At 43.0% G+C, this 24,227-nt stretch overlaps 1 protein-coding gene across 2 annotated transcripts; it reads left to right on the top strand.

Moving 5' to 3' along the window:
- The first annotated feature begins 261 nt into the window (after positions 1-261).
- On the top strand, positions 262-23,848 carry tjp3 (tight junction protein 3). Of its 2 annotated transcripts, none has more exons than XM_041934610.1 (30): positions 262-440; positions 8,053-8,109; positions 8,657-8,781; positions 8,950-9,052; positions 9,143-9,437; positions 9,524-9,627; positions 9,746-9,935; positions 10,250-10,325; positions 10,470-10,567; positions 10,826-10,916; positions 11,653-11,835; positions 11,934-12,037; positions 12,608-12,692; positions 13,403-13,467; positions 14,080-14,176; positions 15,020-15,111; positions 15,214-15,286; positions 15,413-15,486; positions 15,701-15,764; positions 15,857-16,013; positions 16,825-16,933; positions 17,022-17,241; positions 17,323-17,528; positions 17,609-17,704; positions 17,816-17,892; positions 18,001-18,211; positions 18,339-18,439; positions 21,833-22,396; positions 23,159-23,223; positions 23,308-23,848. In XM_041934610.1, exons 2-30 carry the CDS (start codon positions 8,062-8,064, stop codon positions 23,426-23,428), a joined length of 3,894 nt encoding a protein of 1,297 aa, XP_041790544.1. In that variant the 5' UTR covers positions 262-440; positions 8,053-8,061; the 3' UTR covers positions 23,429-23,848. The 2 variants fall into 2 exon arrangements, with proteins under 2 accessions (XP_041790544.1, XP_041790543.1); XM_041934609.1 differs by lacking the exon at positions 262-440 and adding an exon at positions 7,875-7,953.
- The last annotated feature ends 379 nt before the right edge of the window (positions 23,849-24,227 follow it).

Below are 24,227 nucleotides of genomic sequence, written 5' to 3' on the forward strand. Positions count from 1 at the left end.
ACAATATAGAATTTAAGGAAATATATTATTATAAAATATAGTTTATGGTTTCACGGTATCAGACATAAATTGTGACTGTGACCATTACGCAAAAAAAAAACACGTTGTACTCATTTGCATTCAACCTTACTAAATTGCAACATGTCTTTTATCTCAACCAAAACTGGGAGGAGGATTTATTTATGAGGCGGACCAACTTCCGGTTGGTGACGAAGTCTCGCGTGATGACGTTGTGAAACTCACCTGTACGTGGAGCTGTGGACGACACGCCTCCGCACCTGACTTCAAGAAGATTTAGGAGACACTTCTCAAAGTAGTGGAACATTCGAAGCCAGCAAGTGAGACTTTAAGAGGATTTCGAGTGTGGATTTTTAAAGTTGGACGAATCGACTGAGCGTGACAGACAGACGCAGTTCCGCCCACAGAGAGGCAGTTTACAGGTACGTTAGCTTCAAGTGTTTCCTCATACTCAGGTGAAAGCATGGCTGTCAGTCCACATCATCAAGGAGGAGTTGAAGAGAAACACTTTAACAAGTGAAACCTTTTGCTGACATAATTTAAAAGTAAACGTTTTATGTTAGTGGAAATTAGACCGCCAAAACCTCACTTTTAAATACTTAGCCGCTAGCCACAGAGCTAGCTTGAGCATTTACAGGATCATATGTTACGACTGGATATTTACAAAGCTAAAAGCCCAATATCTTAATTAATTACTCCTTCATCTTGAGTTGGCTGTGGACAACTATCGGCCTAAATGTCAGCTGTGAGGTTGTTTTAATGGTGTGAGGTTTGATAAATCACATTTTGGTCTGTGGTTTCCATAATTTACAGTGTGTTTGATGGAGTCACACAGCTAGCTATAGCGTTTGTGTTTATTATGTTGTGTGTGTGTGTGTGTGTGTGTGTGTGTGTGTGTGTCAGAGAGAGAGAGAGAGAGAGAGAGAGAGACAGAGAGAGGTGGTGTCTGTCAGCTGCAAACCCCACTTTCCTCATCCTCACCTTACTGGTTCTGCCACACATGCAGGTTTCTACCTGCCCGCCAGAGTTTCACAATAGTTTCGAGTCTGCATTCCCAAACAGCTGCGTCTACCTTTCCCTTGACTTCAATCAATGTATTTACTGATACGCCGTTTGATTAAGGATGAGTCAGTGTGTTCAGACTAAAGGCCTGTTGTTCAGGAAGGTTCTTTATGATATAAGAGGTGTTTCAAGATTTGAGTCCCAGCTTTTGCCTCCAGCTAAATCTTAATGGATGTTTTAATTTAAATCCTGCATTTAATGAAGCTTTTAATGACCAGTGCTGAGGGAACCTTCATCTGCACCACTGAAATTAGTCCTCTTTGAAGAGAGCTGTGTGTCTGTGTGGGTGATGTGGGTAAAATTCTTTATTGTTCTTCATCATGTGGATGCCATTTATATATTATATATATTTAAATCTTGTATTGCTACCCTATAAAACAGTCCTTCTCATTTATTTACAGCATTACCTGCAATGACCTAATAAACCTGGAGATATTAAAGGGATAGATATCTTGGTGTAAAATCTAAATTCTAATTTCTAAAAAGACCAATTGAAATCATGTCACAGTATCTATTTAATATCCTGAAACCCTGATCAATATACAGCACAAAACCTCAAATTGATTTATTTATATTCCTTTTCGACAGCTACAAAAATCACGATGCTCCAGCTAGCTTTACATTACACACTGTGTTTTAAAGACTGTTTGCATTTGTATTTGTTCTCTTTTCTTGACTCATAAATGTCTCTTTAAACATTCTGATGAAGATGCATTTTGCATTGATTTTGAGTTGTTTCAGTGAATCAAAGTGCATCAATGAATCAGTTTTCCTCTTTGTGTGTGTGTGTGTGTGTGTCCAGGTAGCTATAAAATGGATGTTTACAGTGCTTAAACCTTGTTGACAGTACATGCCACGAGTAGCTCCGCTCTGAGTGGAAGCTACAAAGCCATGGCCTGTGTAATTACAGCCACTCTGTGGGCTCTGTAAACCTCTGGAGTATTTGTCTTTCAGATCTCCAGACTTACACAGGGAAGCGTTGCTATTCCTCATTAACCACGAACCACTGTATGTCGAAGCCCATTCAAGGCTTTATGTCCGTCTGAGTCATTAATCTTTATGAGAGTAGCTTGTTTGCATGATGCACTGAAGAATTGCAGTTATGTGTCACACTAAAAGTAGGTCTCTTTATTCACGCTGAAGCTTTAAGCTAAGCTCTTAGCTAACCTGTGCTGGGACGAGGTGCTCTGTGCTTTGGTAGTTTGCATGTTGTCATGCCAACTGGAGTGGCCTTAAGAATGACAGAAACGCGGCCTCTGAGGCGGCTCTACTGCTGAACAGACTGAAGTCCTGACACATCAATGAGTGATTATTTACCTTGTAGGGGAGGCACACCTTAGCCAAGTGTTTGCTTTAGTAACAGCAGCGGTTGCCTGTTGTTCTCTGTTTTCTTCAAACCTGTTAATAATTCAGCGCCGGTGTCCTGGCTGACCAGAGGCCAGCTGCTCCACCTGGCTGAGCCCAAGCCAAGGATCTTGCATCTGTTATGTAGCTACCACCTACTTTCAAACTGCCAAATTTGTGTAATGCAGCCACCAATCTGTGAGGGACGTTATCAGGTTCAGGATTTGATTTGATAAGCTACCCACATACGTTTGGGAAACACTTCATATTAAGGTACACACATGAGCCATTAACTTGTTACTCATCAGCATGCATATTTGTAGCATATTGGCCCTAATTATAAGTCACTTATGCCTTATTTTGGGGAGTTAGGGGTTTAAGGCTTAGTTATGTTATTCAGATTGTAATTCATGTGCAACAGCTTCTTGCTAACAATAAGCAGTAATTAGGAGGTTATCGAGGGGAAAACTATTATATCTTATATTGTTATCACTTTCTGTACATTCAGCTGCAGTAAGTTCCTCCCCTTCAAGGTCTGGTACAAGTGCCGATGACTGTAGTCTTGACTAAGCTGGGTACCAGTAATCAGAGTCAGACAGATAAGCACTGCAGCACACCCATGCTGTGGAGTGTGCATCGATGTTTGCCATGAAGGAGAGATGCCATCAAAGCTCTGTGTTGCCACAGAGCCATTTCCTGATCCTGAAACAGCTCAGAGCCTATGTAGGAACCCAGGAAACTTTACACAGAGCAAGCAGACCTGTAGTGTAGCAAACACCCCGTCAATTATTAACAGCCCAGTGCTCTCATTCCCCCGAGGTAACCATAGCACCCAGCAGACTGAAACTCAGCCAGCAGCCTGGGACCCGCTGCTGCTGCCTTGTGGGAAAGAGTACGAGTTAATTGCCAGACCCACACATACCACTGACAGTGGGAGCAAGTGGACCTATTTGACCATCAGTCAGGGATTAATACAGATCGTTCCTCTGGAGTGATGGACACATGACTTATCTGTGGGAGGCAGAGGAATGTCAGCGTGTTAGTTTTTCATTTTCTAGATTTGAAGTTGAAGGCTCCTGTGGCTGTGGTCTCTTTCTGTGGATTTTTGTCTGTTGGGGACTTCGAGACCTGCGTCAGTGTGGCTGAGACTGCATGATCGTTTACCCCCCCGCACTGTCCCATCTGGAGTTTGTTGTGCGTCTGTATCAGTCAGACTGAAGTGACTCGAGTCAGTCCTTCAGCAGAATACCATCATGAATCTGACGCAGCGAATGAAACTTCTGAAGCACTTTGGCTCTATGCCCCCGGAGCCTCCACCACCACTGCTGGTGGTGCCTGTAAGTGGATGGATAGTACTGTAGCCTGTTTTCTCCCTCTTAATGCAAACCAGTTCTGTCTGTCTCATTTAGTACATGTTTTTTAATCTTAATTTATTTGCATTAGATCTGTTTGCAGTTACTCTTAGTTACAGTATTTTAAACTATAGTCACCCCCCACAGATCCTTTCGCAGCTTCATCGTTACAAATGTGTGTTTTCTGGCCAAACTTTAGTCAAACCCACAGAAGGAATTTTTTTGTTGAGATCCAAAAGCTTCCATTTAAATCAATGATTAGGCAATTAGATGTAACACAGAAAGTCCCTAGTTTATAAAAGTAAAACCACCAATATTGGCTGGTCACGGCTTCAAAAATGCTAAGATTGCAATGCGTTTGTTCATTTCACTGTTTGAAATTACGTCTGAACGTTTTGAATATTACATTTCTGAGATATCAGTGGGTTGAAAAAGCTGATACAATCAATCACATATCTTGTAGCCCGGGTGTGTCAAACTTAAAAAATATACAAATATATGTATAAATTTAAATATGTCAATTTAAAGGCTGATGTCTTTAGGATAAACTGTGTGAAATAAAATTCCTCCACTCCTCTATCAGTCTGGCTCCATCACCCACTCTGCAGTAGGATCTGGGGCTGCACTTCACAATAAGTGAGAAATCCTAAAACAAAATTCTACAATTTAGCATTATTTTCTATTTTATTGACTACATTGTTTCTAGATTAATCTATTCATTAAAAGAAATAACATTAAAGAAGGTAACTTGTTTGTGAACATAAATTTTATTTGTAGCCCTGCAAATAATGCATGTTGAATTATGAGGAAATGTGTCTTAAATTAAGATGTGATGAATTCTGCAGCACAATGTCCGTTGGGATATTGACTAATTGGAATAAGCAGGTGCAGAACATGTCATTTTATGTGTGGAGGGCTATTTTTTCTGACTTGAAAGCAGCCATTTTTGAACTTTGAACGCATATTTATTTGTTTATACTCTTTAATTTCCAAAGTCACATATCTCATATGTGTAATTTTCTTATATTCATCACTTTAGATTAATGCAGGACTGCATGCCCCTCTGTGACGATAGCATCCATCACCCTTAAGATACTTCACTCTCACGTTTATGGGGGTTTGTGTAAGTCAGTGCAGGTCCACCTTAAATCCAGGTTTATTGGAGGGCACTAGAGAGTGGGCAAAGGCTGGGTGGGGGAGGAGTGCTCCAGGTGAGGCCTCTCCTAGATGTTTCCTTTTCTTCTCTCCCTGCTGAGAGAGAAACACGATAGCTGGTCACATTGCGAATAATTTCAGCAGGAGGATCAGATTTCCACCATCCATCCCGAGCTGATCCGAGTGGGAAGGAGCTGGAGTTGGATAACTGCGGGATTGTTTTGCTTTTGGTGTTGTCATACGGATTATAAAGAGCCGGCTGTTCACTGAGCGCCGCAGGTGTTTTGTTCAGCTTAGAGATCCCAGTGGGAAATGGAAGTAAGGTTCAAAGACCAAGTGGTAAGTGGAAAGGGAGGAACACAAAACATTAATGGTCTTACGGTATACCGCTGCCTGAATGTGCCTAAAACATGGCGTTAAAAATTAACAAAGGTGTACCACAGTGCATGGAGAAGTGGTTGTGTTTGACAGTACGTGTTTAGCAAGATTTTGCCTTCTGGAGCACCAAACAGAATTGTCTAATATATCAAAATCTAACTTTGCAGTGATAAAAGTAGGGGCTTTAATGGATGCCCAAAAAGTGGATGAAATCTATGTTAGAAACAGTGTGATATGAACACATGTTCATGAAGATGAGACCCTTAAGAGGTCATGGAACTGCTTTTTCACTCACAGCACTGGTGGGATGCTGGTTGGTCGTTCTAAATATGTGCATTTATCATGGGCCTTTAAATATCTTATAACTAAAGGTGATAATGCTGGCTGTTTATGTATATTTAAATAGATTTTTAATAGCTAAAAATGAACAAGGCGAGTAAACTGTTACTGATGTGTATCAGATGAACGTTGCTTAGAGCTGGCAGGGTGAAAACCCAAAGCTGCAGGCTGACATCAGGAGAGAATAAATCACTGTCAGAGTGTGTTTTAATTCAATAATCATCTAATTTTTACAGACGCTGTTTTGTTCAACCTATTTTTAGCAGATTTCCTAGACTGATAACTGATGGCGTGAATATTTTTACATTTTCTTTTTTTGACTTGAGTGGTGGATGCAGCATTGAATACACATCATGGTGACTTTTTGATTTTCTGCTGAACATTAGCAGCCAGAGTTAAAGTTTAACTGACCGTATCACCACTGTGCCGGTGTTATTCAGCTGATCTCTTTGAATGTAGGTCTGCTGTGTTGCAACGGTACTTGTTAACAGAGCTGTCCTCCTTATAAAGTTGTGTTACAGTCGTGTTTGCTCTTTGCTCGTCATTTAATCTCTCGACTTTACTTCTGCTCCCTGCGATGAAACAATCAGACTGTAGCACCTTCAGGTTTTTTTTTTGTCAGTGTCCTTAGAATTACACATGTAGTTAGAAAATCCACAGCCAGCTTTTATTAGAGCGATCAGGTCAGGTTTATGATTAACTTGGTCAAACAAACAGCCTACTGTTCACAGATCTGTACACCTGTGCCCGTGGTTCCCTCCACCTGCGAGTTTAAGATTTTTGTGGTGATCATATGTGAGATTTCTACCCATTACTGAAAAAAACAAAACAAAACTGTGTTTGGATGTGACTCGACATTTGATACTCAGCTGTTTGGGCTCAGTGAGTTCCTGGCAGCTGTAAACGTCATGTATGTTGTACTGCCGGTGTTAATACATGTCCCTTTGCACCGCTGTGTTGCTTTGCATGTTCTACCCCAGTGTTTGAACAAACTCCGAGCTGTTTTTATCACTTGACGACAGCAGTACATCTGTGTCGCTGACTAGAGTAGCTGGCTTTACCCGTTCTTACTGTAGCTCAGCGCGCGTCTTCCTCGCTCTATGAAATACAGTTCATGGCCAGAGAGGCATTTTGTCATTGTATATAACGTGCATTTATATAGTTGATTTTTATCTGCATCCTTTTTTAGTGCCTGTTTGATCTTTCTATGTTCTTTTTTTATTCCTTGCTGTCTGTAACACTTTAATTTCCCCGGCGTGAGATTAATAAAGTTTTATATTATCTATCTTATCATATATTAGTGCAGCACGTCAGCAAGTCTGTGGTTTGGTGTGTTAGGTAGCGGTTTGTGTGAAACCATGTCATCAGAAAAGAGTATTTTATTGGACATAAATGCATAAATTGTCTCAGCACAGATGAAGGAGTAAAGAGGACGTTTTATGTAACAGTGGGAGGGCTTACAACGCAGTGACGTCTTTTCTCAGGTGGTTTCATCCACCTTAATTTGGCTGATGACTCTCTATGCCGTTAACGGCCCTCATGAGACATCAAGGTATGAATAACCCGCGAAAGCCTGGTGTGTAACACTAAGTCCAGTTTTCCAGCATCAAATCACCAAGATGACTAAAACGTCTTCATGGAAAACAATGTGTATAAATGCTCTGTCGCCAGCCTCCAGGCCCCAGCGACTGTGACTGTTTACAGAGTCACACATGTGCTGTGTAGAACAGGCACAGTGTGTAAATGTAGTAGTAATATATTTGCCTCTAGAGCTGCCACGATTAGTCCATTAATCAATCAGTCAATCAACAGAAAATTGATCTGCATTTGCTGGTTCCAGCTTCTACATGTTTGGCAGTGAACTGAATGTTTTTTGGTGTTGGATGGTTGGAAGATTGAAGACGTAACCTTGGACTGTAGTAAACTATAATGGCCGTTTTTTTCACTATTTTTTGACATTTACAGGCGAAACAATTAATCGATTAATTAGAGTAATTGTCTGATTAATCGATAACGTAAGTAGCTGTCAGTTGCAGCCCTACTTGTCTCTATACAATGTTTCTGTGTGTGGAGGCTTACTGAACAAGCCCCAGGTGTCATACGTTGTCAACACCACACACACACACACACACACACACACACACACACACACACACACACACACACACACTCACACACACAGGTTGCCCCTCCTCCATACCGGTCAGGCAGGATTTAGACAGGTGAGAGCACGCTGAGATCAGGTTGAGTCGCGCACACACTCCTCCTCGCTCCGCTCAGGCTCAACTGTCGTAGCCCGGATTATGTATAAGCATTAATTATTTCTGATTTCCTGTTGTCAGAGTTAAATATGTCTTTGCTAAATGTGTTCTGATCATCACTGTGTCCTTTTGTGTCTTTCCAGAAACCAGGCATGGAGGAGCTGACGATATGGGAGCAACATACAATAACGCTAAACAAGGTAACTGTTAAATAATCAAAATATGACGTGCTTGGAGTTATTTGCATGTCACACGTGGGAGTGTTCAGGGGTTATCGTGAAGGCATTGATGGGTTGTCTTGCTTCACGTCATTTCGGTGAAATTCACAAGAAACTAACTAAAATTTGAAGTGCAGACCACCTTCTCTTTGTTCGTCAGTGCAGTTGGGTCTGTGCTCAGTGGCTGCACAGATACAGAAGTGAAAGTCGAGCTGCACAGAGGCAGTTTCAGTATTGTTTCCACAGTTATTGTAAAAGGTTTGGGGGGGTTGAGCTCGACCGTACTTCAGACCTCTCGGTTTCACAGCACTGGCTCCAGCAGGAATTCACTGACACACCCTGCTACGCCACACAGCACCAGCTGGCTCGTCACTATCCTGCCCCAGACTGAACACCGCTGGAATGTGCTCTCGCTGCCTTTATCTCTATGCTGCATCTCACACACATGCTCGTTCTCTACCCGCTTACTTTCCCGCATTCTTTCCCTTCATTCGCGTCTCTCTTTTATCTCGCTCTCTCACAATGACAGGACTCAAAACTGGGGTTTGGCTTCGCCATATCAGGAGGCAAGGACAAGCCTCACCCGGACAGCGGGGATACCACCGTGGTGGTGTCAGATGTGCTGCCAAATGGACCAGCCATGGGACGACTGTTGTAAGTTGACCACCATCGCTCCGATGAGTCTGTAGGAACCTGTAAGACTGAAAAAACACTAAAATTGTGGTTGAAAATGAATTCAGTCGTCCCAGTCCTAATGCGTAGACGTACTTCTGAGTCCACAACAGAACCCCACTCACATGTGTGTTTGCTTGTGTTCTGCAGCACCAAAGACCAAATTGTCATGGTCAACGGAGTGACAATGGAGAACGTCCACTCTAACTACACCATTCAGATCCTCAAGTCATGTGGCAAGACTGCAAACGTAGTGAGTATTGAGGAAGCACCTAAATTACTTTGTGATCCATGATCGGTCGTGTCTCTAAACCTGCGGCCCTCTCCATCTTTCTCCCTCCAGACAGTGAAACGCCCTCGCAAGATCCAGATCCCAGCAACCACCAGGCCGTCTCGGGCCGCCTCCCATTCCAACCTGCTGGATCCGGAACCCCCGAGACGAACACGGCGCTACTCTGACGGCAGCGACAACCGCGACAGCAATCGGTACCGTTACCGCGCCCGCAGCAACACGCCCGACCGCAACGGGCATGGAAACACGCTACCGTTAATGTCGTCTGGGTACAAGAGGCTGCCATACCAGGACGTTCCAGACAAACCCATCAAAACCACACTACTTAAAAAGAAAATCACGGATGGTAAGCCTTCAGGAACTAGGGAGAAAAACATAAGTGTGTCGGCTATGAAGTAGCCTGACTGGATGCTTGTCTTGCTCTTTCTGTAGAGTATGGATTGAAGCTGGGCAGTCAGATCTTCATCAAGCACATGACAGAAACAGGCCTGGCTGCAAAGGAGGGAACTCTGCAGGAGGGAGACCTTATTCTCAAGGTGAAAATTAAGATTTGGACGATTAATTTAAAAGCACAGTGTCAATACACAACAACAAACAGGTTACAGTGAGTCTGTTTTTTCTTTTCCTCTTAAATAATTTGTCTCCTTTGATCAGATCAATGGCATGACGACGGAGAATCTATCCCTGCTGGAGACCAAGCACCTGGTGGAGAAGAGCAGGGGCAAACTGACCATGACGGTCCTCAGGGACGACCGCAAGTTTCTGGTCAGCATTCCAGAGGTGGAGGACAGCGCCCCCAACAGCGAGGACGACCGCCGACGAGACAGCAGCTCTGAACTGGAGGGTGAGAGATGGAGATGGAGAGGGAGGGTGGGGTATTTTTTTTTTCCTAGGATGGCGAAGGAGTAACCTTCCCTAGTCTGCCACTGATTGGCTAGCACTCTGCCTTTGTTGGTTATATTTAGGCATAAGGGCTGATCATTGGTTAGGGTTAGGTTGAGAATATCAGGGTAAGCCAATCAGAGGCAGAGTAGGGTGTGCCATTCCTTCGCCATCCTAGGGGAAAAAAATAAAGATATGCAGAAGCCAATAATGAAGGATTTGCTGTGAGTTAGCTTTCTTCTCCCTAATATGAAGTTGTTTTCTGTTTTCCGTCAGATATTTCAGACATTGACGACGACATGCCCACTTACAGAACGTCCCGCCAGCCCAACAGAGAGAAACGGACACGCAGGTACGTGCTACACCTACCCCGCCGCCAAAACTGATTAACATGTGGTTGATGAATTTGACTGTAAAAATGGCTCCTTTCTCCTACTTTAAGAATAAAGGCACTGAAGAATTAATGTTTTGTTTTGTTTGTCTTTGTCAAACCTAGAACGAGAGCTGAACCTCCTCCAGCCAAGTCTCGGGATTCCTCACCTGTGCGCTCCACCTTGACCCGGCCTCCCGCAAGGACCTACGCCCCACGCAGAGGTCTGTCCTGCCGAGAATCACTCAAGCAGTGATGGTGGCGCCTTTAGAAACCCAAGCAGCCTTTCAGAAGAAACAACAGCAGTGTTTTGTGTGATAATAAGTCGAGCCGTGACTCAATGCTCTGTTAGCAAAGAGTAACGTCGCTGTAGCTGCTGGAATTCGCTCTGAGGTTGAAGCACAGAAGATGCAGCTGAAAATACACAGTGGGGATAGTAAACAGATAGTGAAAAATTATGTTTGTTTCTGTTGATCCTTCAGCTCCATCTGAGTCGGAGTCGGACCGCAGTGCCTCCCCTCCTGCCGTCAGGAGAAACAGTCCGGACACGAGGGATCACTCCAGCAAATACAAGTAAGTTCAATCACATTGTTTAACTAAATGTTGATGTTTCCTATGTATTTAGTTCTTAGATGTGTAGATAAACAACTGAATGATCATGAAGCTCAAGATAGATAAAGAATGAACGTCAGACAGATGAAGAATGGGATCAGATTTATTATGCTGTGAGGTCCCAAACATAGAGTGAATTGATATTTATTTAGAATCAATAGTTATGATTTTTGCTATTCTTTCTGGCAACATAACCGTACTTATTTTATCAGCTGCATAGTACATGGTGTATTTTCACAACCACTTTGTGTCAATCTCATGACTAATGAGTGCTTAAGAGTTTTAAAACCACAACACGACTTCTCACCACAAATCTAAATCGGTTTGCATGCATGTAAAGCAGAGGTCTGTTAGAAGGGAAGCATGTAATTTTGCTCCCACTGTACGCTTGTGTTTGGTCTCTGCAGCTGTGGACACGCATTTCAGTTTCAGTTTTAGTCTGACTAATTGGAGTAATTATCATTTCATTCATTTCTCTGTGTTGCTGTCAGTTGATGCTTTCCCTGTCTGAAGTCTTTGTCGTGCACATGCACTCTTGTAATCAGGTTTTTCGTCATCCCTTAATTCAGTTAAGATGACCTACATTCATATTTACAGGAGATTAAGATTATTAAGTTTACATTCTCAAGTGCATGTAAGCACAACAAATGTCAAATAAGGTGTTAAGAAATCAGTTTTTGATTTGCTCCTTCTCCAGAGCTCTTTCTGGCGTGTCCACCCTCCCGAACCCCCGGTCCTCTCCGGTAGTCCACAACTGGACCACGACTCGCCCCACCTCCCCCGCCTCACGGCCTCGGAAGCCGGTGTCAGAGTCGGACTCCGAACGCAGCGCTTCCCCTCCACCGCGCAGAGAGAGCCCCCGCCCAGACAGCCGGTACAAGTAAGGACAAAGCTTGATTCAACTCCAACACTTTGGGATATGAAATCTTTCCTTTTCCATTTCCTAACTGTCTTTTCCTCACACCGTCCTCTCCTCAGAGTCCTCCCTGATCTGCCCCACACAGCGCTGAGAGGCTCCCCCATCACTGTTCGCTCAGAGCCGCCGAGGAGGGTCAACTCTCCAGTCAGAGTCCCGCCCCCAGGTCAGTAATAATGATAATAGTACACTTTATTTGTACAGCACCTTTCATTCAAGAATTAAAGCTCAAAGTGCTTCAAATGAATAAGACAAAATAAAAACAGGGATATAAAATGAATGTAAATAAGATGGAGAATAAAACCCACGTGATGATAATAGTAAGACAGTAAACACAAACACACACAGAAACGATTCAGCTTCCTTATGATGGTTCACATCCTGAACTTTGACATTTCTCTCTGACAACATTTGCTTAATCTTTGAATGTTTGCTGCTGAACAGATGCCAGCAGTCAAATAAAGCTGAAGCCAGAACAAACATGAAAGGTGCTCTGTGCAGCATTTTGACTCTCAAAATGAATATTGAAAAGACTTTTTCATCATTAAACACTACGTGCATCGACTTTAAAGTGGCATTAAAGCCATCTGTGGGTCGGTTTAAAACACTGGCACGAGGCAAAAAGCATAAATGATGAAAAATAAGTGAGTTATTTTATGCAGCAGCTCAGTGAAAGCAATGCTTGTTGCTGTTTTCGTCTGTGAGAGTTTATAACTGTAGTCCTCGTTGTCCCCAGACTCTGAGTCCGAGTCGGACGGAGGCTTGGCGCCTCCTCAGAGGCAGAGCACCACCTACAGCCAGGACTCCCTCAGCAGATACAGGTACAGATGAAGATCCACTCAACCCCAACCTCCAACCTGCATCCCCACCCCCTCCCCCTCCCCGAAATCCAACAAGATGTCACGGACTGGGTCAGCAGACAGTGCTCGCCTCTCCTGTTATTATTAGTTAATCACGTGTTTTTATTTACCTTTTAAAACTTAAATTACCCCTCTGTGTCTTGTGATTATTTTTTTTATTGATTTGCTCGTTTTGTGCCTTAAAGTCTCGTTTTGTAGCCCTTGATTTTGCTTGATTTGTGTTTTTGACTGTGTACCAAGTGTTGGTGTTTGTGGTGACGTGCTGTTAACCAATGAAATAAAGGTGACTTTCTGAACATGTCCCTCTCCTGTATGTGGCCAAGTGTTGACTGAACAGAGGACACTTATCGCCGAAGCAGCAATATTCCAATCAAAACATCTGCAAATCTGCATGTTTTTACTCAGCATGTTGAAAATTCATAGCAAACATGAGCTGACGAGATCAAGCAAGAAAAATAATACTGACGGGTTAATTTCAAATCAGTTACAAAGCAGTTAACCATCAGAGAGAGAGCTTCCCCCAGAGACGCTAAGGTGAATATTCAACAATGCAGTCTCACCCTCTCAGCAATAATCATCATATCAGCCAGCGCCCCCCCCCCTCTCCAAACGTAACTGAGATTTGTTGTCTTCCTCCTCCCTCACTCCCGCCTCCCGCTCTTCTCTTGCAGAGTCCTGCCGGATGTTGCCGTGGAGTCGCCAAAGTGGAGCGCTGCCGGCAAGCCGCCACAGAAAGGTGTGTGTGTACTTAATGTTTCAGTTGAAGTGTGTGTGTGTGTGTGTTTATATTGAGTCAGTGAGGATTATGCATTATTGTGCATTGAAGCTTCTGTGTGTTATTGTTTGACTGTATGGTGACACTAAGGGCCACATTTATCATTACTAGTTACTTATTAGCGCGAATATTAATAGCCTTTTGCTTCTTATTAAAGCCTTATTCTGCGGGTTTGGGTTAAATTGCTGCTACTTTACTCACTATCAATATGCAGTAATTAGGAGATTATTCAGAGATTAGTTAATGGAGCAGTACTTGTAGAATATGGCCATGCAGAATAAGGCATTAATAAGTGCTTTATAATAACAAATAAACAGCCAGTATGCTACTAATATGCATGATAATAAGCAGCTAGTTAATTGTGAATAACGTTACTAAATGCTAATATAAAGTGTCACCAATGTGACATTTTATATTGGAGCTAGCACTGAATCACCTTTAGATGTTTTCTTAATAATGATGTCAGTTTTTTTTAACCTCATCTTGTAGCACCTGGCCAAATACGTCCGACATGATGTTTGATGTTTTGGAATTGTTTTCATAACGCCACATTTCATTTATCGGTCTCCACAGCTCGCTCAGAGTCTGAATCAGACGCCAGTTACGCATCTGTCCCTCGCAAGAACTCCACAGACAGCGCAAACTCCAACACGGCGGAAAATCGAGTCAGGTGAGAGACGCCGTAGCACGTTAAGCCACAAGTTGACTCTGAAATGTCAGGAAGTTTCTGGTTACACATTGTTTCATATTGAAAAGCTTCAAGCTCAAAACCGAACTAAATTTACCTAAAGCACATAAATTTAACCTCAACCAACACTGTTGACAGTAAAGCAGCATCTATTGATGGTAAACTGAGCAGAATATGGGCAGCTCACATGATGTGCCTACACTTAGCTAAATATTTGTTGATAGTTAGCTGAAATTTCTTGCCTAAATAGTCTTGAATATCACATGAAGTTGTACCAAGTGAAAGTAGACTCAGATATATCTAAGTGACTTCAGGTCAGTGAGGCTCTAACAGGCCAGACTGACATGAATTATCCTTGAAATTAAAATAACATTTAAAGGAAAAAGTGCAATAAGCAAATTGGAAATTGTTGCACAGGCAAAAGTTGTATGAATTACTGTGGTGTGAATACAGAATACAGCAGACCTCTAGATTATAGTCAGCTGTAGCACCTGGAGCAGAATGCACTCTGGCACACTTGAGGGCACCTTTTCGGTTAAAGCCTCACTGTGGAGATGTGTGAAATGACACTGACAGGATGTCTGGCTGGTTCGTCTGCTTTACCCTTTGTGAAACACTCTGCACACACTGAAGACACATGACGCGACTTCCTGCAAGGATTGCATCACACAACGTTTCATCAGTTTAGTTGTAGGGAGATGTTTGATTGAGCAGTCTCATATATGACAGGTTAGACACTGATGGTTGTTTTGTATGTATCAAAGAAAGAAAGGACGCGTCGTCGTCCATTACATTTATTTGTCTTGCTCACTTTATGTCTCTCAGAGTCCTGCCTGAGGTGAAAGCCACCCCAGTCCCTGTGAAGCAGGCGCCTCCTCCTCGCCGCGTCGCATCACCTGTCCGACCACCTCCTGATGGTCAGTCTGCTCTCCTGTGTCCCACCGTCTCCTCCTCTGCGTTGTCATCTAATGCTTTAGAGGCAAAATGACTAAAGTGAAGTTTCTGTTTACCTCTTTCAGACTCCTCAGAGTCAGACAATCTGTCCCACCTCAGGAGGTCTGGGAGCTCTGAGCGGGGGGAGACCCGTCACAGGTACGGCTGACCGTGCTCTTCATCAAAATGATTATCCTCACGCTGCTCTGAAGCTTTAACCTCTTCAGGAACTGTCCCGTGACTCCGGTGCTGTTTTAATTTAAATGTGTTTTCTCCACCTCGCAGGGGTCCTCAGGCTGCCAATGGAACGGGGACCCTCAGGTCCGGGATTTCAGTGAAGAGCAACCCACCAGTCTACTGTAAGGCTCAGTTTGATCGTTGATTAATTGCTTGAATGATAAATGATGCCTGAACCTTTGCGGCTTGCAGCTTCTCATGTAAGAAACGTTGAAAGGACACTTTGAGCTCTGGTGTGGTGCTTTTGTGACATTTCTCGACATTTTATAGAGTAATTAGTAGCTGATCAATAACAGAAGGTTAACTGACCACTCACTATGTTTGTATCTCTTCTAGCCAAGCCTGCAGAGGAGCCCATCTACTCCCTCCCACCAGATTCTTACCCATCACCTAATCCAGGGTGAGAACTGTTCATTCATGTGGATATCAACATGCGCATCTTGTTAATTCCCCTGAAATGAGCTCATTGCGGATCCTTCCTCTCGCTCCCAGGTACAGCTCAGATCTTCACACGGTGTCGTTCGTGAAGGAGGGCAGCGTTGGTCTGCGGCTCGTCGGGGGCAACGATGTTGGTATATTTGTAGGTGGAGTTCAGCCAAACAGCCCTGCGTACGACCAGGGAATGAAAGAGGGAGACCAGATCATGCAGGTGAGATAACGGCGCTCTGCTTTAGGTTTGACACCTGGCATTAGTTCATTATGACTGTAGCTGCACTGGTCCAATGGAGAAAAGGCCATGCATTGAAAGGTGGCATCAGGAGACACTGTGAGAACTGCAAGGAAGTAAAAGACAAAAAATGTTCCAAATACACGTCTCTCTTTAAAACGTCACCAATGGATTCTGAAGAGCCACTATGAAGCTCAGCATCAGCATCGTTGCCATCTTGGCAGTGCCTGACTCCACCAAAATATCAGCTAACTCAAAAATGGGCAAAGAGGTGGAGCCCAGGTGGAGCTGAGGGTGGGCTGAATGAACCTGGTTAATGAAACCTTGCATCTAGCTGTCACTTAAAGTGGACATTCCCATAATTATGCATAATTTTATAATAATAATCATGAATCTATGAGAAAAATAAAACGAACATCTCAATGTTCACTTACCTGTTTGAAGCTTAGCAGTAATGAGGAGGTAACCTTTTATCTCAACATCTTGAGCCAGAAACTCTATTTAAAGCTGAATGACGGCCCCTGTTTCAGCATGTCAGCTGATTTTTAAGGTCATGGAATTTACATGAGTCATCAAAATATAGCCAGTCACCATGAGTCAGCGCAGTTTATCTCTTTATGTACAGGAGTTTCACATCAAATCTCCCTGCCAGCTGAGCTTCAGAGCAGTCAAAGATCAGTTACGTGTTGAAGTTCAACAAATGACAACTTGATTATGTAGTTAAAGACGATAAATGATGGAGATCTGCATGCAGAAGGTTTATTCGGCTTGTGTCTGGCTCCTTCTCCCACAGGTAAATAAAGTTGATTTTGGTCATTTCACACGAGAAGAGGCCGCCAACTTCCTCCTGAACATCAAGAAAGGAGAGCAGGTTCAAATCTGCACTCAGAACAAGATGGACCGTGAGTTTACCACTGAACCGCTCATGTGATGTGGGTGCGGGTGAAGCTAATCGAACAATCAGTGGTCTTAACTCTTCCCTCTCCTCAGTTTATAAAAAGATCATCAAGTCCAACCTGGCAGACAACTTCTACATCCGCACCCACTTTGACCACGAGGTGGAAGGGCCCATCGGTCTGAGCTTCACCAGAGGAGAGGTGTTCAGGGTGGTGGACACGATGCACCGCGGGAAGCTGGGCAACTGGCTGGCCATCCGCATGGGGAACGACCTGCACGAGATGGATAAAGGCACCATCCCCAACCAGGCCAGGTGAGGAAGAGACTGAGGTGAGAGTTCTGGTTTACCACAAGAGACGCAGATCATGTTCACACCAGCGTTTATCTCCCGCAGGGCTGAGACGCTGGCCAGCATGGAGCAGGCACAGCGGGCGACCGGGGAGAGGCAGGTGTCAGGACCGAGAGCCGAGTTCTGGAAACTGCGGGGGCTCAGAGGGAACAAGAAGAACGACAAGACCGTCCGTCGGACCCGTGACGACCTGCTGCAGCTCACCATTCAGGGCAAATTCCCGGCCTATGAGAGAGTCCTGCTCAGAGAAGGTTGGTTTTTAAAATAAAATGTTTTTCATGTCCTGATGTTTCGGTAAGTTTGAGTAATCCTGACTTGTTTGTGTCTCCAGCTAATTTCAAACGGCCCATTGTCGTTATGGGTCCTCTTAATGACATCGCCATGGAGAAGCTGGCCAGAGAGATGCCTGATGAATATGAAGTGGCAGGTTAGTTCCTTCTTTGTGACACTTTCTTACCTGATCAGAAAGTTCTTTCTTAAGTTTTTGGTTTTTCTCCTGCACGTTAAACATCGTTTTCTGTCTCTTGCGTGAATGCAGACATGGTTCCTCGCAGCGGAGGAGACAGCAGCTCCACAGTTATTAAACTGGACACTGTGAGGAGAATAGCAGAGAAGGTGAGCCAGTCTTCAGTTCACCAGAGCTAGAAACAGTTTAATATTCAGTCACATTAAACAGAAACATAAGCCTTGTTTTCTTTGTGTTCTTGCTTTCTCTTTTCCCAGGATAAGCACCCTCTTCTGGACATCACTCCCACTGCGGTGGAAAGGCTGAACTACATCCAGTACCACCCGATGGTTCTGTTCTTGGACCCTCACAGCCGCAAGGACGTCAAGGCCATGAGGCAGAGGTACAGCCCCAACTCCAACAAGAGCTCCAGGCGCCTTTACTCACAGGCCCTCAAGCTGAGGAAGGACTGCAGCCACCTTTTCTCAGGTAAGCACACATCAGCTGTCAGTATTAGAATTGAAAATATAATAGACTGTAGAAGGCAGGTGTTCTGCTTCCTGTTTACACTTTATATACTTTTTACACTGAGTTCTACCTCTGACTTTCCCTCCAGCACGTATCGACCTGCAGCCCAGCTCCAATATCTGGTATGAGAGCCTAAAGGATAAGATCCGCCACCAACAGTCCAAACCCGTCTGGGTGTCTGAAGTCACGGTACGACACAAAGCTCCCACACACACAAACTGGACTATTTACATCCACCCATTCCAAAAAAAGGAAACAAACCAGAGTGCAGTCATGTGCAAACACACTGCGTTTACTGACCACGGTTTTATGACGTGTTCCTGAGCCCATGTAGTAACATCCTTTATACCATCATGTGTTCACAAAGTAGATCATACCCACTCACGATGCTATCACCTGTTCCCAATGACCCTGTTTACCTGTGGAATGTTCCAAACAGGTGGTTTTGGAGCGTTCCACATCTTTCCCAGTATTTAGTTGCTCCTGTCCCAACTTGTTTGAAACGTGTTGCAAAAAAGGATGAGCATGTTATCACATTGTGTCTTTGTTTTACACAGTGACACAACTTTTTTTTTTTTTGAAACTCTTTATTTATTGGTATTTTCATTTTTCCATAAAGCAAATAACAACTGGACAAACAGTCAGGGTCCGGGGGTATAGTCAATACCTCCAAAGGATAAACTATCCTTTATGTGCATCACATACATTTAAGACACATATCATTGTCACATTTACAACAGAGTCACTCATTGGCCAAATAAACAGTCCATTTCTGCCATCGTTTCTCACCCAGATCTTTTTGAAGTCGGATTGATGTCATTTGTTCAAGGACATGTAGTTGTTTTACTATATTAACAAAGATATCACTGGTGGGGGCGTTTTTCTGGAGCCAACATTTCGTAATGGCTTTCTTACTTGCCGCCTGCAGAACCTTGAAAAGGTAATTATCTGTTCTATTTAACTGTCCATGGGAAATATTTCCGAGATAAAGAGCTGAAAATGATACATCGATGTCAAAACCCAGAACCTTTGACATAATTTTAGCCACTTCCCTCCAGAAAATCTGGATGGGAGGGCAGGACCAGAAGACATGAGTCTGGTCTGCCATGGTCTCTCCACAGTCTCTCCAGCAGGCCAGTTGTATTCCAGTTTGTTTAGACTTCTGCTTGGGAGTTATAAAAAAACGAATTAAACTTTTCCAACAGAAGTCCCTCCAGATCCAGGAGTTGGTAGAAGAGGACTGGGTTTCCCAGGCTTTAAGCCACATAGCTATAACTTACTTATAAGTCCTTTAACATTCCCAGAGTTGTATGCATCCATAAATACCTGAATTAGTGCTGGGGACTCTGCTGGATTACAACCTTTAATTTTCTTACTAAAATAATCGCGAAACTGTAAATACCTGAAAAAGTCTTGGCTGCCCAGTCCATACATTTGACATAAATTACTAAAGCTGTTAAGTTCCCCTTTTTTAACAATTGTACATACAGCAGTAACACCATAATAAGTCCATTGTCTGTATCTATGATCTTGTGATGCCGGTATAAATTCAGGGTCATATGCTGGCCATCTTAGTAGTTTTATCTTATTTTGGAGTTCAAATTTTTTGACCACTTCTCTCCACACCTTCAGTGAACAGTTCACCCATTGGCTCTCTGTCAATAGAATTTTTTTATCCATTCCTGCGCACCCTAGCAGAGATTGTATTGGTGCATCTGTTAGAGAAAATTCCATGGTTTTCCATTTAGCTACATATGATGGGTTACACCAGCACACAAGGGATCTCAGTTGGGCAGCCAAATAATAATCCCTTACAGATGGGAGGGCTCTGCCACCCCTCTCCTCCGGAAGCTTAAGTGTAGAAAGTTTAACCCTTGGTCTCTGTTTATTCCATATAAATCGAGAGATATGTTTATCCCATTCTCTGAATTGTTGCGGAGGAATATCTACTGGTAATGATAAAAAGAGATATAATAACCTCGGGAGAATATTCATTTTTATTGATCTAATTCTGCTACCGAAGTCAAGAGGCAGCAAGCCCCACCCATCGAGGTCTTCGTATATCTTTTTGGTGACACCACTATAATTACAACTGAATAATTGTGATATGTCTTTGGGTAGATTCACACCAAGATATTTAATATAGGAAGAATTCCACTTAAAATTATACTTTACGCTGAGTTCTTCAGTAGGAGTGTAATTAAATATCATAACCTGTGTTTTATGTACATTCAGGACGTACCCTGAATATTCCCCATATGTTTCTAGCATTTTCATTAGTAGCGGCAGGCCTGAATTAGGATCTTTTATTGTAATCAATACGTCGTCCGCATACAGACTTATCTTATACTCTTCTCCTCCCACAAAAATTCCTTTTAGTCCTGTCTCCTGGCGTATTGCTTGAGCTAGAGGTTCGATGAATAAATTAAATAGGTAAGGGCTGAGAGGGCAGCCCTGTCTGCAGCCACGTTGTAAAGTTATAGAATCAGACAAACTTCCATTAACCTTAATCCTTGCAGTAGGGGAGGAGTAAAGTGCCTGAATACAATGTATAAAATCCTTGCTGAAGCCGAATTTCTCCATCACTAGATATAAAAATACCCATCCAACCGAATCAAAAGCTTTTTCAGCATCTAAACTGAGAATAATGGCATTCATTTGGTCTTTACTAATCTGTTCGATGATATGTAGGGCTCTTCTTATATTGTCTTGTGTTTGTCTATTCTTTATGAATCCTGTTTGGTCCTCGTCTATTAACAGTGGCATTACCGGTTCCAATCTTTTTGTTAAAATTGTGGCATATAATTTGTAGTCTGAGTTTAAGACACTAACGGGTCTATATCCTTTACAGTCCACTTTGTCTTTACCCTCTTTGGGGATCACTGATATAAAGGCCTCATTCCAGGAGGGAGGGAGAGAGCCTCCTTTAAAAATATAGTTAAAACTGGGTTCTAATAATGGAAGCAGGTGATCTTTCATTGACTTATACCATTCAGGGGGAAAACCATCTGTGCCAGGTGATTTGTTGGTGTTTAAACTTGAGATAGCTGCGCTTATTTCCTCCTTTGTTATTGGTGAGGTGAGTTTGTCGTTGGTATCTTTGCCTAACATGGGGAGATCTAAAAGCCTTAGAAAATCAATAACTGTATGTTTATCAATCTGTTTTGATTGGGAATATAAGGATTTGTAATATCTTTCAAATGCTTTTTGTATACCATCTAAAATATGTGTGATTTTCTTTGTGATAGGGTCTCTAATCTTGTGTATAGTATTTTCTGCTTGTTGTTTTCTAAGTCTCCAAGCCAACAGTTTTGTTGCTCTAGGGCCAGCCTCATAATATCTTTGTTTCATGAACCTTATATTTTTCTCCACCTCCTCACCTAATATTTTATCTATTTCCTGTTTGATGACAAAACTTTTTTTGAATCAGGCTTGTAATTGAATTTTATATCTTACAAAAGTTTATTTTTTAAGATGGATTTAAGAGAGTTGGAACTTGTTATGTATCTTACAGTTTGTTGATCTTACCCTCTGCCCAGAGGCAAAGTAATAAATAAAATGATTTTTTATTTCCCTGTGCAGTTGGAGAGTGGTGGAGAGCAGGACTTGGATGCTCTGGACCAAACCCAGTCGGACTACCTCAGTGCTGCCAGTGACCTGGAGGACACTGATGGAGAGGCCTTCACCGACGGAGAGGCCTACACCGACAACGAGGACCTGGAGGAGGCTTACCCCGGTCAGATTGCAGCCAAACCCCCCAAGAGCTCTGCTTTAGCCCGATCATCCGAGCCCGCCTCCGGCCACCGCAGCCCCACCTTGGACTCCGACCCTCACACTGACACGTACTCCATCAGAGAAATCCCACCGCTGTTGCACGTACCAGAGCCCAGGGCACCCCGCCGGGAGAGTTACAGCCCGCCTCACAGCGCTGCTGAGGAGGAAGACCCCTCTCATCGCAGCTTTACAGACTCAGATTTCAGTGCTCTTGATGTGATAGCACCCACCACTCCGTCAGACGGACCCCCGGACTTTATAGCCCCCGACCCCTCCACTCGGTTCTCTGTGAACGAGCCCTCATATGCTGAGGTGAAGCCTGAGGGCCCACAGCATGCCAGCCTGTCTGCTATTGAGGAGAAATTACAACAGGTAAAGAAAACAGACCTGTGTTTTTACATATTTAAGGTCATTTGCCAGTAATGAGAGTGAATAGACAAAATTAGCCATTTTCATAATCCTTTAAGTCATTTTTAGGCAAAAATAGCAAACATTACCTGGTTTTAGTTTCTCAGCTGTACATATTTTCTGGTTTATTAGACTATTAGATAATTTAAATATGACAACTTGTGCTCTGGAAACTGAGATAGACATTTTTGTGATTTTTTTAAAACAATGAATCGATTATTTGAGGAAAGAATTGTAAGATTAATCACTAATGGCCCTGATGTACTTTACATTACTGTCTGTATTGTGAATAACACAACGTGAGCCACCAAAGTAAAACAAAAAGCTACATTATCCTTTTACTTTTTAATCCCTGTTTTCACTTAATAATTAATATAATATATTTTTAAATTTGAACGTCTGGTTTCCCAGCAGCAATTGAATGCACCACCAGTGCAAGGCTGAATTACTACCACACAACATCAATCTAACTTTAACCCAAATGTAAAGATTATAGTATTTGTGTAGAAGTTAGGCAGCTTTAAAGTCTCTGGAAATTGAATATTCTTACTGAAATACTGACTGCTTTGGACGATGATAGTCAGTTTGAAGTAAATGGATTTAAAAATCCAGAAACAACAGTATACTGTAGTGTGAAGACCACCAAAGATAATCTGTAAAAACAAAGAAAAAAATCAAAAATGATGAGAAGTTGTTGTTTAAAACCCGTCTTGTCTCCTCTTGTAGGTTCGCTCTCCAGAGCCGCAGCCTCCGGCACAGGCTGAGGAAAGGAAGGGCCCTCAGTTCATCGTGTAAGTGTTCTTTTTACTCTCTCTGGGTTTCAGAGTAAAACTGAAAGAGATGACACGCTAACCTCCAGCCCTCTGTCCTGACAGGCTGGCACACCATCACCAGGCGGTCCAGTTCAGACGCACACAGATCCGAGGCAGCGACAGCTCCGAGGATGACGAAGACGAGGAGGACGACATCGAGTGGGGTCCCGCAACAGAACTCTAGACTTTGGGTGGGAGTAAAGATGGAATCTGCTGATCTAATGAGGACATTTCACTCCACCAAGAAACCCATGTCTTGGACCATTTTGAACATTTTTTCTGCAAATTTTGTCAGCAGCCTTCACCGAGGGCCTTGTTCTGGTGTGGGTTACTGGATTTTTAACAGACGACTAAAAAATTTAACATCCAAAGAAAGAATGTCAACATCAAAGTGCCTGATTTCTTCACATAGTTTTATTTAAGTAACCCCACGTCAAGCAAATCAGTTTGACCTTTGTTACTGCTGCTGTATGTGACATAGAAACCGATTCTAGTTTTATTAGAAATCATACTACATGAGTCTCTTTTCATATAAATATGCCAGAACGTGTATTAAATGTGTGGATGCCTGTTGAACTTTTTCTACATTAAACTGTTTTCCTGATTTCAAACGTGGGTTTTTTCAGTCATACAAAAGAGCAGCAATCCATCAACCTCTTGTGCTTTATTATATTTTTGCCAGGAATCACATGAGTAAATACGACCTCAATCACTGATATTAGCTGTTGGTGTGAAAATGACTTGTTATCCAAGGCTAGATAAGACAGTTAGCAGGTTATTTTGTTTATTACACACCGCCAACAAGCAGTATAAACAGGCATCGGAGGTGCCTAGTCTTGGACAGTTATTGTTATTCTCACAAGGTGCATGTCCTGAAATGCATTTGTCGAATCAAATTACCACTCTCACATGGGAAGAGGGGATCCTGACTAAGGGCCCACAGCCTATTATTACCCTGGTGAGTCGATCAGGTCCCCTCGACA

The sequence above is a fragment of the Chelmon rostratus genome, chromosome 4 (assembly GCF_017976325.1).
Source record: "Chelmon rostratus isolate fCheRos1 chromosome 4, fCheRos1.pri, whole genome shotgun sequence".
In the NCBI taxonomy this organism is placed as follows: domain Eukaryota; kingdom Metazoa; phylum Chordata; class Actinopteri; order Chaetodontiformes; family Chaetodontidae; genus Chelmon; species Chelmon rostratus.

Excerpts from the sequence above, each read along its gene's own strand:
- tjp3 (XM_041934610.1), top strand. The coding sequence starts at position 8,062 with ATGGAGGAGCTGACGATATGGGAGCAACATACAATAACGCTAAACAAG. Across the intron at positions 15,765-15,856 it reads TACCCATCACCTAATCCAGG|GTACAGCTCAGATCTTCACA; the intron begins GTGAGAACTGTT and ends TCTCGCTCCCAG. Across the intron at positions 17,242-17,322 it reads ACCATCCCCAACCAGGCCAG|GGCTGAGACGCTGGCCAGCA; the intron begins GTGAGGAAGAGA and ends TATCTCCCGCAG.